This window comes from Mobula birostris, chromosome 31, assembly GCF_030028105.1.
Source record: "Mobula birostris isolate sMobBir1 chromosome 31, sMobBir1.hap1, whole genome shotgun sequence".
Lineage (NCBI taxonomy): Eukaryota > Metazoa > Chordata > Chondrichthyes > Myliobatiformes > Myliobatidae > Mobula > Mobula birostris.
In genome coordinates this window covers 1,544,154-1,563,696 of record NC_092400.1, presented here as the reverse complement: position 1 = coordinate 1,563,696, position 19,543 = coordinate 1,544,154, and the positions used below count along the sequence as shown (strand labels likewise).

The 19,543-nt window shown below is 41.3% G+C and overlaps 1 protein-coding gene across 1 annotated transcript in view; it reads left to right on the top strand.

Moving 5' to 3' along the window:
* The first annotated feature begins 15,093 nt into the window (after positions 1 to 15,093).
* The window catches only part of LOC140190935 (paxillin-like), a 159,722-nt gene continuing 155,272 nt past the window's right edge, over positions 15,094 to 19,543 (top strand). The window contains exon 1 of the mRNA XM_072247912.1: positions 15,094 to 15,236. Coding sequence (XP_072104013.1) covers positions 15,224 to 15,236 — 13 coding nt within the window. The 5' untranslated portion in view covers positions 15,094 to 15,223. The remainder of the gene's footprint in view (positions 15,237 to 19,543) is intronic.

Sequence of the window (19,543 nt, the reverse complement as noted above, 5' to 3'; positions counted from 1 at the left end):
CATCTATATGACATCAAAGCAAACCTAGTCAGTACTGCTAATAATCAACTGATACCATAAACTTTCTATTTGTGATGTTTAAAAATACCCACTGCTCCTCTGATGATATAGCCCTATATAGCTCAATATTTGTTCATATATTTGTACTGATTTAGTGAAGAAATTACAAAACCATTGAGAAGGTCAGTGTAATTGGTTGGGAAATACAGATGGATTTTATTCTCAGTTGCGGGCAAGTATTTTTTAACATGTACCTAAGCTGCTAGTGGCGGGTGCCAATTTGTGTTGCCGCCGGAATGTGTGAGCTGCCCCCAGCACACCCTTGAAGTGTGTTGGTTGTTAATGCAAATGACGCATTTCACTGTATAGGTGTACATTGATAAATAAACTTGAATCTCCAATCTTCATCTGTTATAAATGTCTTGTTCTGCAAAAAAGGACAATATGTGTAAAAAGGAATGAACTGCATGATTGCTGTATTACCCTATTTCATCTCCACAATGACCTAAAACTTAAAACTACATATGTAATACAAAGGTACACATGACAGTGTACAAAGATATGCATTTTTAAACAACACTTTCAATAAACCTTTGGAATCCTACAGCAGTAACCACTGATGTTTGCAAACTGATACTGTCACAGGAATTCACATTTTAAGCAGTGTGAAAGCCATACTGTGTTCAAGGCTGTTATTCTACACTAATTATCACACTTCTTGGTGCAATTAGAGTAGAAGCCAGTTTTAGAGTAAGAAAAGAGCTTACTCTTGTCTGATTTTTGCTGGTAGGCTGCATTTGAGGTGCTGATATCAAACCGAATGTAGAAGGTGTGCCAGTTTTTTCTGAATATATAATACCACTACGCATTCAGCAGCTCAGTTCTGGCCTCAGTCAGTCTTTGCATGTCATCTTAATGTTTTCCACTGTCATAGGAATAGGGAAGTCCTGACCTGTTCAGTTGCTGCTTGCCCTGTCAAGTGTAATTTCTTGTTCCTGTCTGCCCAGCAATTGTTAAACTTCCCCTCCCTAAGTCTGTAGTGTAATAGCAACTGGTAAATTTGTGTGTCAAAAACAACTGACTCACAGCTGCCTTCCTGACGTTGTAGGCTGAATGGTCAGATGTAGCAGAAAGCCACCGGATTAACTGTGTATGCACATTCTACCTTCCTTTCCTGAATTGTCTTGATCATCAGGAGACAGTGTGATGCTTAACATATCCATACTCCACTTAGTGATAGATGGAATAATTACCCCAAAATTAGACTTTTTGGCTCACCCAGTCCATATGGGCATTAATGCTTCACTCAGAACTCACCAGGTCAGGCAGCATCTCTTGAGGGAAATGTTTCAGGTTGAACTGTTTCATCTAAAGATTAGATTAGCTTTATTTATCATGTGTACATTGAAATGTAGTGAAATATGTTGTTTGCATCAAGGATATGCTGGGGGGCAGCCCACATGCTGCCGGCAACAACGTTGCATGCCCAGAACTTGCTTACCCTAACTCTGGAATGTGGGAGTAAACTGGATGGAGCACTTGGAGAAAATCAATACAGTCACAGAGTCCTCACAGACCGTAGTGGGAATTGAACCTCAATCTTACAGCTGGCGATGTAAAGAATTATGCTAACTGTTATGCTACCATACCACCTCACATGTGGACTGAAAGATGGAGGAGAGATGGCAAGATGAGGAGACGGTGGATCCAGGTAAGAAGGTGTGATAGACAAATGGAGGAGGGAAGAATAGACCTATCAGAGCCTGGGAGATATGTTGAGGCAAAAGAGAGAAGATAAAATCTGATAAGAAAGTGGAGCATGGAACTAAATAAGGAAGTTGGGGTGGGACAGTAAGGGGAGAGACCCAGTAGAAATAATGATCAAATTCCAGTAGTCACTGGAAAGCCTAATCTCCAGTTCCTGTTGAGAGAAAATTGCTTTCTGCAAAAACCTTTCTCAAGAAGTTGTTCTCTGCTCTACAGCATCTCAAGTAATTTGATCTCATAATTTTCATCACATGAGAAAACATTGAACACAGGTTCAGTGTTGGGAAATACCTTGTGATGGCGGAGACAGATATCGAAATAATAGAGGTCATGTGTGCATTGCATAAAATCTCCGCTCCAAATACAACATCACAAAAAAAAATCTAGCCAGTCTGACTTTTGAATTTATCTCTACAGCCGTTAAGTTTTTGGACTTGCCCATATTCTCAGAGCAGTTAATTAAGTGTTAATCACTATGGCATTGCATATCTGAAATTGATATTCATTACATAACAGGATTAGAAGAATGGGGGTAAATTATTGGGAAGGAAGCTAGTAATGAGGTAGACAGAAGTAGGTGATGAAGAGTAGTGTTAGATGAATAGGGAAAAGAGATTAGTACAAGGAAAGAGGAGGAATGGGAAAGTGATTAGTTTGGAGAATGGAAGGAGAACAAAGCACCAGGCAGAAGTGGAAGGGAGGAAAAAATTTGGGTGAGGGTGGTAATATATTTTATGATGACATTGTGTAAAACGAACTATTCTAGGTAGTAGGTCAAGATCAATTTCAATTTTGCTGCAGAAGTAGGAGGGTGGGGAATGAATGGAAGTGCTGTTGAAGAGAGATACATGGTCATTAGTCTAGAACAGAGTATATGAACCAAAAAAAAATGATTGCATGCCATGTTCTTAAAAAGGTGCATCATGAGGGTGATAGGTTAAGCAAGCAAGGGAACAGTGGGTGGAAACAAGCAAGACAGCTAGGCGTAGATGGTTGGTCTGCCAACTGCACTAAGGCAGGGATATGGTAAGCCCATTTGTATTTAGAATTCATATCCTTCACTCAAACCCCTCTGGAAAAAATGTCTTGCACATTTACAATATTTCACAATCTTTTGTGTACCATCTCGTTTTGGACAACAGAGAGGAAAGGTGGTCTGGAATATATTGAGTGGAAGACATCCTGCCTCGTCCCTGTGCCGAAGGCACCGAGCCCCAGCAGCCTCAATGACTACAGACCAGTGGCATTGACCTCCCACATCATGAAGACCCTGGAGAGACTTGTTCTGGAGCTGCTCCGGCCTATGGTCAGGCCACACTTAGATCCCCTCCAGTTCACCTACCAGCCCCGACTAGGAGTTGAGGATGCCATCGTCTACCTGCTGAACCGTGTCTACGCCCAACTGGACAAGCCAGCGAGCACTGTGAGGGTCATGTTTTTTGACGTCTCCAGTGCGTTCAACACCATCCGCCCTGCTCTGCTGGGGGAGAAGCTGACAGTGATGCAGGTGGATGCTTCCCTGGTATCATGGATTCTTGATTACCTGACTGGCAGACCACAGTACGTGTGCTTGCAACACTGTGTGTCTGACAGAGTGATCAGCAGCACTGGGGCTCCACAGGGGACTGTCTTGTCTCCCTTTCTCTTCACCATTTACACCTTGGACTTCAACTACTGCACAGAGTCTTGTCATCTTCAGAAGTTTTCGGATGACTCTGCCATAGTTGGATGCATCAGCAAGAGAGATGAGGTTGAGTACAGGGCTACGGTAGGAAACTTTGTCACATGGTGTGAGCAGAATTATCTGCAGCTTAATGTGAAAAAGACTAAGGAGCTGGTGGTAGACCTGAGGAGAGCTAAGGTACCGGTGACCCCTGTTTCCATCCGGGGGTCGGTGTGGACATGGTGAAGGATTACAAATACCTGGGGATACGAATTGACAATAAACTGGACTGGTCAAAGAACACCGAGGCTGTCTATAAGAAGGGTCAGAGACGTCTCTATTTCCTGAGGAGACTGAGGTCCTTTATCATCTGCCGGATGGTGCTGAGGATGTTCTACGAGTCTGTGGTGGCCAGTGCTATTGTGTTTGCTGTTGTGTGCTGGGGCAGCAGGCTGAGGGTAGCAGACACCAACAGAATCAACAAACTCATTCATAAGGACAGTGATGTTATAGGGATGGAACTGGACTCTCTGACGGTGGTGTCTGAAAAGAGGATGCTGTCCAAGTTGCATGCCATCTTGGTCAATGTCTCCCATCCACTACATAATGTACTGGTTGGGCACAGGAGTACATTCAGCCAGAGACTCATTCCACCGAGATGCAACACAGAGCATCATAGGAAGTCATTCCTGCCTGTGGCCATCAAACTTTATAACTCCTCCCTTGGAGGGTCAGACACCCTGAGCCAATAGGCTGGTCCTGGATTTATTTCATAATTTACTGGCATAATTTACATATTACTATTTAACTATTTATGGTTCTATTAGTATTTATTATTTATGGTGCAACTGTAACGAAAACCAATTTCCCCTGGGATCAATAAAGTATGACTATGACTATGAATGAACTCTAGATCAAGAGCCGAAAGTCTTGGCACAGAGACAGAAATAAACTTTCTGTCATAATCTCGTGTCTGTGACAGAAAACTTGGAATCTTGGGCAGCACAGCGGTGCAACTAATACAGAACTGCTGTATCACATCTCCGGTGACCCGGGTTTAATCCAGATCCACAACACAGTCTGTGTAGATTTTGAATGTTTTCCATGAGACAGCATTGTCTTCCTTTGGCTGCTCCAGTTTCCTCGCAGATAGGTCAAGAGGCTAATTGGCCACAGTAATTTGCCTCTAGTGTGTAACTGAGTAGAATTCGAGGGGAATGTAGTGAAAATAAAGAGAATTATTGTAGGATTAATGTAAGCAGGCTTTTGACAATTGGTACAGACTTGGCAGACCAAATGGCAACTTTCTTACTTTTTGACTCCCTGACTCTTAATAAACTGCTTTGGGATAGTGTTTAAAGGTGTGCTTACATCATAACAAGCCAACTTCAGATTTGCAGTGAAAGCAAATTTACAAAGGGGTTGAGCTTGCTCTAGGTTGAACACTGAAACTCCTTAGAAAAACAAATCTCACATTACTCACACGGTGTGCAAATCCACTTTACCGCCAGGCACATAACAAGTCTTCAGAGTTGTCTGAAGATTTATATGTGGAACTGTTGGGAAAGGGCGCAGTTTGTGTCTGTGCCCAGTTACATGCAGAGCTTTCGTTTGGGCAGGACTGATCAGGTTCAGACAGGCAGCAGCTAGGTCATATGAATGCACATGAAACCTGAGCAGAATCTGAAATCTTAGACACTTGATTGTAAGTGTAAAGGAACCCTCAGTGAACTAAAGGTAAGCAGATCTTCACATGCTTAATTGTTGATATGTTTTTGAGACACAGGGAACAGCATCATCACTACAAAAAAAGTATAACATCACATACTGTAGTTGAAAAACCATAGGTATATTTTCCCCAGTGTAAAATACTTCAATCATAATTAGTTGATGGAAAGGGCCGAAACAGGCTCAAAAATAAACAGTAACCTCAATTCACAGCAAATGATACTAATAGTGGCTAATAATGATTTTTACCAAATTATCTCTGATGCCTCCAGGAAATTTGTATCAGATTATATCAGTAGATTGAATCCTCCGTATTCTCATTATTCATGAGGGGCATTGTACAAAGCCCCTCTTCTGTCATATCAGATCACATTTCAAGTGAGTCATGTTACAATAGCCTTAGGTCAAATTTGTTCATTTGACATTCATTATGGAGTTTCTTAAAAATAGAGTCCCTATAGATCCCTAATGACTGAATGAATAAATGCTCGCTTAGCTGTATGGAATCATTGATCTGGGTGTCAGACAGCTAGACTGGGGGGAGGCAGCTACAATTGACCACAGTGATTCAGGACTGGAACGATCAGGGAAAGTTATACTTGTTTTGCACCCCTTGTATGTGTGTTTGAATATTATAAGATCATAAGATATAGGCGCAGATTCAGGCCTTTCATCCCATTGAGTCTTACCTGCCATTTCATCATGGTTGATCCAATTTTCCTCTCTGCCCCATTCTCCTGCCTTCTCCACGTATCCCTTCATGCCTTGACCAATCAAGAATCAATCAGCCTCTACCTTAAATATACATAAGACTTGGCCTTCACAATTGCCTGTAGCAAAGAGTTCCACAGATTCACCACTCTCTGGCTAAGGAAATTCCTCTTCATCTCTGTTCTAAGAGGATGCCCTTCTATTCTGAGGCTGTGTCCTTTGTTCTTAGATTCTCCTGCCATAGTAAATACCCTCTCCACATCCACTCTATCAAGGCCTTCCACCATTCCAATGAATATAGGCCCAGGAGCCATCAAACGCTCTTCATATGCCAAGCTATTTAATACTGGAATCATTTTTGTAAACCGCCATTGCACCCCCTCTAGTTTCAGCACATCCTTTCGAAGATAAGGGGCCCAAAACTGCTTATAACACTCCAAGTGAGGCCTCACCAGTGCTTTATAAAGTCTCAACATAACATCCTTGCTTTTACATTCTAGTCCTCTTGAAATGAATGCGAACATTTGCCTTCCTCACCACAGACTCCAACTGCTCCACTATTTCCATGCACAAGTACTTCCAAGTCCCTTTTCACCTCAATTTTTTATATTTTCTCTCCAATTAGAAAATAGTCAACCCTTTCATTTCTTCCACCAAGTTTCATGACCATACACTTCACGACACTGAATTCCATTTGCCATCTCTTTTCCCATTCTCCTAATCTAAGTCCTTCTGTAGCCTCTCTAGTTCCTCAAAACTACCTGTCCCTCCACCTATCTTCATATCGTCTGCAAACTTTGCAACAAAGCCATCAATTCCATCATCCAAATCATTGATATATAACGTAAAAAGAATTGGTCCCAAAACAGACCCCTGTGGAACACCACTAGTTACTGGCAGCCAATCCGAAAAGGCTCCCTTTATTCCCTCTCTTTGCCTCCTGCCAACCAGTCACTGCTTTATCCATGCTAGAATCTTTCCTGTAATACCATAGGCTCATAGCCTGTTAAGCAGCCTTGTGTGTGGCACCATATCAAAGGCCTTCTGATAATCCAAGATCACAACATCAGCCAATTCTCCTTTGTCTATCCTGCTTCAAGGAAATTCCAACAGATTTGTCAGGCAAGATTTTCCCTTAAGAAAACCATGCTGCCTATGACCTAATTCATCTTGTGCCTCCAAGTACCTTGAAACCTCATCCTTAATAATCGGCTCCAACATCTTCCTAACTGCTGAAGTCAGACTACCTGGACTATAGTTTCCTTTCTTCTGCCTCTCTCCTTTGTTGAACCATAGAACCATAGAAACTACAGCACAGAAACAGGCCCTTTGGCCCTTCTTGGCTGTGCTGAACCATTTTCTGCCTAGTCCCACTGACCTGCACACGGACCATATCCCTCCATACACCTCCCATCCATGTATCTGTCCAATTTATTCTTAAATGTTAAAAAAGAACCCGCATTTACCACCTCGTCTGGCAGCTCATTCCATACTCCCACCATTCTCCGTGTGAAGGAGCCTTCCCTAATGTTCCCTTTAAACTTTTCCCCCCTCACCCTTGACCCATGTCCTCTGGTTTTTTTCTCCCCTTGCCTCAGTGGAAAAAGCCTGCTTGCATTCACTCTATCTATACCCATCATAATTTTATATACCTCTATCAAATCTCCCCTTATTCTTCTATGCTCCAGGGAATAAAGTCCTAACCTATTCAACCTTTCTCTGTAACTGAGTTTCTCAAGTCCCGGCAACATCCTTGTAAACCTTCTCTGCACTCTTTCAACCTTATTTATATCCTTCCTGTAATTTGGTGACTAAAACTGAACACAATACTCCAGATTCGGCCTCACCAATGCCTTATACAACCTCATCATAACATTCCAGCTCTTATACTCAATACTACGATTAATAAAGGCCAATGTACCAAAAGCACTCTTTACGACCCTATCTACCTGTGACGACACTTTTAGGGAATTTTGTATCTGTATTCCCAGATCCCTCTGTTCCACTGCACTCCTCAGTGCCTTACCATTAACCCTGTATGTTCTACCTTGGTTTGTCCTTCCAACGTGCAATACCTCACACTTGTCAGTATTAAACTCCATCTGCCATTTTTCAGCCCATTTTTCCAGCTGGTCCAAGTCCCTCTGCAGGCTCTGAAGAATGGAGTAATTTTCCAGTCTTCTGAAACCATTCCAGAATCTAGTGATTCTCAAATAGATCATTACTAATGCCTCCACGATCTCATCAGCCACCTCTTTCAGACCTTGGGAAGTACACCATTTAGTCCAGGTGAGTTACCTACCTTCAGACCTTTCAATTTCAGTTTCCTAAGACCTTCTCCCCAGTTATGGTAACCTCACGCACTTCATGACCCCTGACACCTGGAACTTCCAGCATACTGCTGGTGTCATTCACAGTGAAGAAGGCTGATGCAATATACTTATTCAGTTTGTCTGCCATTTCGTTATCCCCTATTACTATCTCTCCAGCATCGTTTTCCAGTGATCCAATATCCACTCTTGGCTCTCCTTTACATTTTATATATCTGAAGAAACTTTTGTTTTCCATCTTTACCTTCTTAATGACTTTTTTACTTGTCTTCTGTTGGTTTTTAAAAGCTTCCCAATCCTCTAACTTCCCACTAATTTTTGCTCTATTATATGCTTTCTCTTTGCCTTTTATGTTGGCTTTGACTTCTCTTGTTAGCCACGGTTGTGTCATCTTTCCTTTAGAATACTTCTTCCTCTTTGGGATGTATATATCCTCTGCCTTCTAAATTGCTTCCAGAAATTCCAGCCATTGCTGCTCTGCCATCATGCTGTCAGTGTTCTTTTCCAATCAATTCTGGCTAACTCTTCTCTCATGCCTCTGTAATTCCCTTTACTCCACTGTAATACTGATACATCTGACTTTAGCTTCTCCTTCTCACATTTCAGGGTGAATTTGATCATATTATGATCACTTACCCCCAAAGAGTTCTTTTACAAACTCAAATCAATTCTGGTTCATTCCACAACACCCAGTTCAGAATAGCTGATCCCCTACTGGGCTTAACCATGAGCTGCTCTAAAAAATAAAATCTCATAGGCACTCTAGAAACTCCCCCTCCTGGAATTCAGCACCACCTGATTTACCCTATCTACCTGCATATTAAAGTCCCCCATGACTATTGTAACATTGCCCTTTTGAAATGCATTTTCTATCTCCTGCTGTAATTTGTAGGCCACATCCTTACTACTGTTTGGGGATCTGTATACAACTCCCCTCAGGGTTTTTTTTTACCCTTGTGATTCCTTAGCTCTATCCACAATGATTCAACACCTTCCAACCCTATGTCACTTATTTCTAATGATTTGATATAATTTTTTACCAACAGAGCAACTCCACCCCCTTTGCCTACCTGCCCGTCCTTTTGATACAAAGTGTATCCTTGGACATTGAGCTCTCAGCTGTGATCTTCTTTCACCCATGATTCCATGAATGCCTACTACATAACTGTGCTGCAGTTCATCTACCTTATTCCGTATACTGTGCTCATTCAAATATAACACTTAATATTAAATATCAAGTACAAATTAGAACAGAAGCAGTCTGTAATGCTTCATGTACAAAAGTCTATCTTGACAAAATACTAATAACCTATACTATTTTACTATGAGGAATACTGAAAACATACCTCAATGAAAACATTTCCATTCCCTTTGGTTGTAAATGTCATGATAGGTGTACAGGCACTGAACACCACCTAGAAATTTACTGAAACTTTCAACTCTATTTCTTACAAGAAGCATTCACTGTCATTGAGTCCTGATCTTAGTAACCTCTGCACTAGTGGCGAGGGGGGGGGCGTTGGTAATAATTCTAAATTTCTGTTTCATTTTAAATTAACTAACTTTGGACATATACAGTTGTGTAACAGATCAACTGAAGTTATATATCCTGTTCTTGATCTCTCTAGGATATTTTTTCTCAAATGTTGATTTGATGCATGTTTTATTAAATTATATTTTTATTATCCTTCTTGCAACTCAAACCGTCAGTGTTCTGTGAACCATATCCAAATTATTAACAGTGCTTTGAAAGCAACAAAAATCTTGGTATTACCTGTGACTTATAAAGGCTTAAATTATCCTGCTCTGACTTGTTATCAAATATGCTGGAAATACAGTACATTCCAGAACTAGATGTATCTTGTAAACAATGACTACATTTGGAATATTTGAAAATAATATCGAAATCTTGATTTTGTTCTCAGCTTTTTAAATACTTTAACACATTATGTAAATAAACTACATTGCAGTACAATGCCCCTTATAAGTTTTAGTTCTTGCCTTTTAAATGTTTTGATTGAAATTAAAATGGCCAGTTCATTTTTATTATTTTATTTTTCTCTACATTGCTGTCAGGATGTAAACTTATATTTAATAAAACAACAATAACTTTATATTTCCCCTCTCCAATTTATGAATAATAATAATCAATTGCACCTGTTGAACAGCCTTGTATAATTTACTTAAGGAATTTTAAATTGCCATGCATTTGTCATTATTTTCAATCCTCTTTTAAATGTGATGCAAAGTATTAAAAAAATAATTTCCAATGTCTACTATGCTATTATTAGTTAACTGTTCCTGGCATCAAGTATAGCTATTTTAGCAAATGAATCCCCATTAATTCAAAGAGTGAGATTTCTTCCCACTGGTTTATTTATTAGTTATTTAGAGATACAGCCCTTCGAGCCGTGCTCCCAACAAACCCCAATTTAACCTTAGCATAATCACAGGACAATTGACAATGACCTACTAAACAGTACATCTTTGGGCTGTAAGGAAACTCACACATTTCACAGGGAGGATGAATGAACTCTTTACAGAGATTGAACTCCAAAATCTGACGCCCTGAGCTGTAATAACGCTGCACTAACTGCCACGCTACTGTCCCATTTTTGGAAACATAATTTTTTTAAGAAAAATGGAAGTCGGTATTCAAGCCCCTTCTAATTCTTCAAAACTCCAGCAGCTATATGTCTAGCCTTTCCAAACTTTTCTCAGAAGACAGCTGGCTATTAGTGAAGTAAATTCCTCTGAACCAATTCCAAAGCATTGCTTTTTACTTAACTAAGGTGATCAGTACTACACACAGTCCTCCTGATGTGGTCTCAACAATTTTTATATATCTGAAGCATATCCCCTTTACTTTTGTACTCAATTCCCCTAACATCCTGAAGGGTCTCAACCCAAAATATCGACAGTTATTTTCCCTCTGTGGATGCTGCCTGACTTGCTGTGTCCTTCAGCATTTTGTGTGTGTTGCTCAAGATTTGCAACATCTGTGGAATCTCTTGTGTCAAATGATAACATTCTGCCTGCTGTATCTCCACTACGGGAGAAATTTTGGATTCATCTCAATAGGATACCTTTCCACATGAATAGAAAGCTGGTACTAAGCAGTGCTTGCTGCACTGTTGTCATATCTAGCACATCGTTTAGCAATATAAGTGAGTCATATTTCTGTCTGTCTGGCATTTCCCTCCCTGGTCCTTGATTGTTAAGTGATCTGGCTCTCAGACGTTGCAGGCATGCTGTAGGTAACTGGATGATCATCACACCTCAATTTATCAACAAAAAATGGGAAAATGGGCATGCTACCAGAATTCTGCTTTATTTGAATTCAATTTCAAATCCAAATCATTGGATGAATTTTCACTTTGGACACAGTGATTGCACCAGCTCCAGCCAGCACTCTCTTTTTTACTTCACACTTATCAGTTCTATCTTCTGGTGGCTCAATAGAGATTTTCACAATATTCATGATTTTTACAGCAAATATTCAAATATTGTAGAATTACCTACAAATGCATGCAACTGTGAAATACATTTTGTAGACTTAGCTATGATGGATAAATGGACATTAGCTCCAGGAAATTTCAAATATTCTTGCAGCATAACCTCTCCCTAACTGGCTTAGAATTTATCCTAATTTGCAGTGTTCCAAAATAATTCTTATTACTAACACTGTTTTGCCAAGAACAGATCATGTCACTTCAGACATGAAGCCATTGTTTTAGTAGCTCCTTCTCAATACTTGAATTGTTTGTGTAGGTATCACACAATTTACCATGGCTACTTATATGAAAGATGTTTTACCCTATTAAGTGCAAAGGGAGATGGTTTCACTAAATATTCCATACATTACTACTGTATGTCATAGCAACACTTTTTTGGGAAGAGCCCATAACAATGTCCTACAGTCACCGACTGCTCAATTTTGAGATGTCATAATTGGAAAAATCTCAAAAAAAAGATCAAACAGATACTAGCATATCTAGAATAATTATTAAATATGCAGGCCCAGCTGACAAGGTTTGGATGGTTTATCACACTCGTAAACTCAGCTAGCTCCATCGTGGGCACTAGCCTCCCCAGCATCAAGGAGATCTTCAAAAGGCGATGCCTCAAACCAACATCCTGCATCACCCAGTACATACCTTCTTCTCATTAATACTCTCAGGAAGGAAGCACAGGAGCCTGAAGATGAACAGTCAACATTTTAGGAACAGCATCTTTCCCTTTGCCATTATAGTTCTGAACTGTCCATGAATTCACTAACAATACCTACTTTTCCTCTCCTTGTTCATTCTATATATGTATATATATTGTTTATTGCAATTTATACTATATTTTCTGTATTGCACTGTACTGCAAATACAACAAATTTCCCAACATATGTCAGTGATAATAAACCCGAGTGATTCTGAGTCTGACTTTGATGAGAAAGGTCTAAAGGCAATTTTTTTCATGAATGACAGGAGTTCTCCGGTATATTGGTCCACATCACCAATATGAATTGGCTACATTAATGTCTCTGATGCATCTAGGATTTTGTTCAGTGCAAATCAACCACCTCATTTGTGTACAATTGACGAGGTGTTTCGTGCAGCAGGAAAAGCTGATGAGCAAATTACCTGTTTCTCTGCAATGACATTGACCAACTTATTTCAAAGCTCGAGATTTCCAGCATCTGCAGAATCTCTTGTGTTTACAATTTACCGGATAAGTCACCAGTTTAATGAAGAGTTTTGAAAATCGGGGAGAAAGTATGCAGAGGAGAAATTGATATTCAAGGAACCAGCATTCCAGCGAAGAAAGATATGGGGACTGCGGAGAATGCTTACTGATGTGCACAGTGTTCCTCAGGTTGGTACCTGGAGGAAGAACAACACTGTAGCAAATTGTGCAGCCTAGTTAACTACAGCAAGTGGTATGCTTTTTATCTACCCCCCAGCATGAAGCTAATAGTGTTGCCCTCTTCTCCTGTTCCAGTTCAAGGATTCATATAAATGTTAATATATTGCAACAGGCGATTTGGATCATCGAGCATTTTTCTCTACTTGAGCCACTTTGTTAAATTCCAGTCTTGTTATTCGCAATTCACTTTATTATCAGTACTATAATTAAAAACCTATCTGAGCTTTCAAGATAATTTTTGGATATTAAGCTTTAAAGAGCATATGAAGAGGGTTTATTTGAGATGCTCTGCCTTTAGCCAGCAGAAACAACCAAATTAGAGCAATATTATGGGGAAATTAATGAAAGGGCTCTTAATAACAAAGTTGTTTTGATAGAGTAAATAAAGGAAAGCTGTTTTTACTGTCAGAAGGAACAAGATCCTAAGGAGATGGATTTATGATACGTAACACATGGTTTACAGCGCACATCTGGACTAAGGGAGGGCTCTGTCCAGTCTGCACTCACTGTGTTTGTAGTCTTCTCCTGCTGTTTGCCATGCTAACCTCCCGTGCCCTAGGCTTGTCAATAGAGCTCCGGACATCCGCAGAGGAAGAGTTTGGAGACCAGGAGGAGCACTGAGGAGGCTGTGGCTGAGGATGCAAAGTAGGACCCTATCTCTTCCTCCATTGTCTTGCAGTCTGCCAAAGTGTTGAGTTCCACCTGGGACTGGAAGGTGGAACTCATCCGATAAGATGTGCAAGGTGAAGAGTGTATATAAATAGCTGGCAATAAGTGCCAGGTCAATGAACAATAATTTCAAAGTTGAAAGTTCAAATTTCTTATTGAAGTATGTTTATCATATAAATCTTGAGATTAATCTTCCTGCAGGCATGCACAAAACAAAGAAACACAATAGAATCCATGAAAAGACACACATAACAAAGACTGACAAACATCCAATGTGCAAAAAGGACAAATGGTGCACATAGCAAAAAAGTAAACAAATAATACTTAGAAAATGAGCTGCAGAGCCCTGAAACTGAGAATACAGCTGTGGAGTCAGCTCAGCGAGTAAAGCCAGTCCAGGTGGCCAACGGCTGCAATGCAGTAACTGCTACTGAATACTGTTGCGTAGGATCCAAGACTCTTGCACAGCACATCCCATCCGATGGTAGTAGTGAGAAGAGAGGGATGCAGAAGAAATACAGGCAGACAGTGCTGAACACGGCTTCGATGCTTTGATGGAGTAATGGAGTTTGTTTTCCACCCTCGGGCCTTGGGCCTTATCAGATGCCCTTGCTGAATGTTGATGATGAGGGTTTGATGTGGTGGCCACAGTGAACAGCAGATGTGATAATCTGATGCAAGGTAGACGTAGGTCCATTTCTCATGGTGATGTGTGTAGTGAATGACAGATATAACGTCCATGGAGTAAGGTGGACATGGTGCCCTTTTCATTCGTGGATTTGAATCCCATGGTGAGTTGTGGGTGTGATGGTCATGTTGAGGGGTGTTTGGAGTAAATTGTGTGGAGTTTGCACTTTCTCCCAGTGTTGTGGGTGTACCAGTCTCCTTCCACATCCCAAAGACGTACAGATGAATTGCCACTGTAGATTGTCCCCATTGCGTTGGAGAGCGGTAGGATCTGGGAGGAGTTGAACAGAAAGTTTAACATGGGATAAATGTGGGATTAGTGATTGGTGGTGAGGACAGAATGTTGGGCCAAGGGGTTGTTTCCACGCCGTCTCTCGATGACTCTGCCTGTAAAGCGCCTGGTTAATGAAGGAGGTGAAGAGTGGGTGTGATCCCTGCGGGAAATAATAGATGGTGGCACGCTTCATGCCTGAGCTGTCGGAGCCACCTGACGCGGTACCCAGGAGGAATGCGGCGGGCACATTGGCAGCTGCCCGCCTCGTCCCTCCGGCTGTGGGCGCGCGCTCCCCGCCCCGTTCCGCCCCGTGCCCGCGCGTGACTGGGAGTCCCACCTCCCCGCGCGCCCCCACCCCTTTCCTCCTCCTCGCCAGACGAGCGCGGGGCCGCCTCACTCGACCGCTGCCTGTCGGAGAGCGTCCGCGCCGGCCTCAGCAGCTGGGTCCTGCCGGGCTCGGCCACTCGCCGTCGGAACATGGACGACCTGGGTAAGGGATGCTGACGCGGAGGGTGAGATTGGGCGGGCTGGGACCCAGGTCAACCGGGGGCCGGGGGTGGGTGGGTGGGGGGGGGGAAGCCGGGTATCCCCTCGAGCCCCGGCAACCGCACCCAGCACCAGTTGCCAGGCAGGCCGCGGAGGTAGTCCTGGTTACCAGTACCTGGCAGGCCATTGCCCGGCCCGGCGGGCGAACGAACAAGGCAGGCCGGTGAGCGGCTGCGGGCGACGGCGACGGCCGAGCTCCCTCAGCGGGTTTAGCCGCCCCCACCCCCTCCCCCCGTTCCTCGTCCCGGGGCAGCGCCGCTGGAAGTTTGTTTGAAGGATCTTGAAAAGTTTTCCTGTTTGTTTGGAGCCCCCAGGGCTGAAAGCGTTGTTTGATCGCAAGGGACCCGAACTCTGGGCAACAAACTTTCCCTGTCTGCAGAACATCAGCCCGGGGCGGGTTCTGGTGATCCGATTAAATCTTATGTTCACGTCGGGGGCTGGGTCGGGGGAGAGATTATCCCTTTGAGGATCTGGATCAGTGGGGCGACCTGGGACTACCAAGGAGTGGAGATCTCCGTGAGGAAGGGCAACATTCTCGGTCGCTCTTGCAGGTTGTGGGAGCTCGCGTTAAAGTTGACGGTCCTCTGGGGTTGTGGGGATTAGCAGTATGATTTGTTGTTAACTGCCTTACAGGAGAGTCATGATTTGATTACTTGCCGACTAGAATAACGATCTAAATAGCTGTCTAGGAGACGAGTGGGTTGATTTCGTAGCTGCTGGGAGTGCAAATCAGAAGGAATAAAGATTGACCAGTAGGAATTTGATATTTGTGGGTTACTAGAAACGATTCATTTGATTTATAATCGTGGGAGATAATCGTTTGATTGTGTGTGAATTTAATATTTCACAGGAGAAATGAAGCATTGCAAAACTGTCCCGTTTTAAAAGATAACCGGAATCCACATAGCCCCTGGCGTAAATTTTCCATAATCTAATTTTTTCACAGGCGTGGGCAGATTCCTTTGGTGTCTGCATTTCCACAGATAGTTTATTTCCATAATGTGTATGACTCTCCATGTTACAAGCCAGTATTTGTTTTGGAATATATGTTGTTGGTGTCAGGGTGTACAGCACATTTGTTTAATGTGTAGTCGGTGTAACCTGCCATGGCGATTATTACTCATATCTCCAGGCATCAAATATATTTCTGTCCCATACTACTCATTCCTTTTGCTTTCAGGAAGGAGATGTTTTACAGATAAGAACAGATAATTTCAGTTTAGAGTACTGCCCAGGAGGAAACCAAAATGTAATACAGTGTAACCTCAAGATAGAGTTATTGAGACACATTGAGTTTGAAAAGAATCTTAAAGTGAATAAAACAGTCAAATGATTAATCGACTTGGCAGACTTGAATTGGTTGTATAGACAGACAAGGTAGTCTTGCTCTACTTGAAACAAGGTTGAGGGGAATCTGATGAAGATATTTAAGATGATGAAGGGTAATTGATAGAGATTATTCCCACTGGAGGTAGAGCTGAGAGCCAGTGGACTTGGAGTGATAGCAAAATAACCAAAAGGTGCAGCATGGTAATGTAAACCTTTACAGCACCAGTGATTGGGATTCATTTCCCACTGCTGTCTGTAAGGACTTTGTACGTTCTCCCTGTGACTGCATGGGTTTCCTCCAGGTCCTCCTGTATCCTTCCACATTCCAAAGACGTACAGGTTTGGGTTAGTAAGTTGCGGGCATTTTATGTTGGTGCCGGCAGCATTGCAACCCTTGAGGACTGCCCGCAACACATTCTCAGACTGTGTTGGGCAAATAGCACATTTTACCGTATGTTTCAGTGTATATGTGGCAATAACACTCAAATCTCTCTCTTCACTGACTTTTTATATAGTAATTAGATAGATCTGAGGTGTTTTCCCAGTGCTAATGGTGGAAGAAGGTTGAATCATTGTGTTGAAGAGATCTGGCTTAGTTCTTGAAAAGGGGTGGGGGAGGGTAGCAGTGCAGAACTTTAGGGAAAGGCCAGTGGAGCGGAACTAATTGGTTTGCTTTTGCAGGGTGCTGGCATCAGTGTGATAGGCTGAATAGCCTCCTTCCATGCTGTGCCCTTTTTGTGATTTTGCAATATATCATTAATAAAAATATACTTATTAACTATTGATCTGTTCAGCACAACATCAACTGAACTTTGTACTGTTAAAATGTTCATAGTTGTATTTAGCATTTTTCAGAATGTATGGCAAGCTGTACAGATAAATAGCTGCATATTTGAGTTCTCTAATGTCTCTGCATGTTTGGTGCATTAGTTGGTGGGATCCACAATGTACTAAAAAGAGAGACTGAATGGAAATTTAGAGTTTGGAAAACTGTTATGTTACCTTGCCCATCCCTAGGGATCAATTCAACAAAAATTTGTTAAATATTTTCAAATTTCAGTTGTAGATTTGTTCAAAAAGAAATGCTTCCTCTGCCTAATATTTGTTGACTTCATAATTTCCACCCAAAAAGAAGTAATGTTCAGATCACAAATCTGAATTTGAATTTTAGTTCTTCTCTGTTGTCCTATCCTATCCCTTTGGAGTTGCATTGGGCAGGTTTTGATTGCGGCTTTACCCACAATATTTACAACTTAATTCAAATATTATTGGAAATACTCTTGTTTTATCAAGAACAAAATTGGTACTGTTTTTATATAAAAGGTTTTGCTTATTTTTAGAACAGCCCAACACTGGACCAGGCCAATTATATATTTCCTTTGGGCACTAAAATAATTTGCAGTCAATGTCACACCATGAAAGTATGTCACTCTTGCAAAAGACCAAAAAAAAACAGATTGTTGCTCATTGACTCTGTAATCAGATAATCTGTTTTAGTGACATAGATTATGCTTTTCTTCATGGAAGAGGGCAGGAAAAAAAATTGTCAGAAGTACTAGGGAATCAAGAGTCTACTGAGAGTATGGTACTGCAGGAAACAATTAGTTATTAGTTATAAAAAGGTATGAGTGAAGTGGATAAGACTAAAAGCTGATAAATCCTAAGAGGCTAATGATTTACATCCCAGAGTTTTGAAAGAAATGGTCATCGGATATAGCGAAAGCTCAGTTATATTCTAAAATTTTATATTTTGCAATTCTTCTGGATTGGAAAATAGGATATGACCAATATTTAAAATAGGCAGGAGAAAATAGGAAATCACAGTACAGTTAGCTGATCATAAGTAGTAAGAAAATGCTGGAATCCATCATGAACGATGGAGAAAGACAATCCTTTGGGGAAAGAACAAAATGATACAATTAAGCAGAATCAGCAATAATTTATAAAAGGAATATCATGTTTGATTAATCTACTGGAATTGGTGTGGATAAGGAGGAACTGTATTTCAATTTTCACATGGCTTTTGATGAAGTTCCGCACAGGAGGTTTATCATCAGGGTGAGAGCCCATGATGGAGGTGTATGTAAAATGACAACATCAATTGAGAATTGGTGTTTCTACAAAGGTAGTTGGAATGTAATATGGTAAAATGTAAGATTATCCAATTACTGCAATTAACAGAAAAGCAGAGTATTTTTTAAATGGCAGGAGTTTGAGTTTTGCTGTTGGTACAGATGTTCAGGCAAATAGTATGTTGTCATTTAATAGAAGGTGATTTCAATATAGAAGTAAACATGTCATTTTGCTTGTAGGTAAATATACACAGCCTTGGTGAGATCTCACTTTTAATATTATGTGCATGTTGACATCCTAAAAAAGAATATACAGTACCTTCCATAGAAGGAGTGCATCAAGATTCACTAGATTGTTTACAAGAATGGATAGTTGTTTAAGAAATGATTGACTGGACTTGGTCTATGTTATCCAGGGGTTAGAAGAATGAGAGGAGATGTCATTGAAAATCACTAAATCCTTATAGCTTGATGGTGAGAGGATGTTGCACCTAGCTGAGAAGTCTTGAATTCCTATGTTCATAAATCTCAGAATAAAGGCTAGGTCATGTAGAGTTGGACGAGAGATTTCTTCACACAGAGGATGGTGAATCTGTGGAATGCTCTACTCCAGAAGGCTGCGTAGTCTCAGTTCCTCAATTGCCTTCTCTGCTGTAATCTTGTTCTAGGAAAGGGATAGTACAAGGAACTGTTAGGTACAGTAGAGAAACATAGGATAAGCTATTTGACACGTCAAATATGTGACAGTGTTTTCTTCAAGTGATCAACAGTCTCACTGAAACCTTCTGCTCATTCACATGCATTTTAGGATCTGGACAGTAGTGCTGTAATTCTATACTTCTCTGACAAT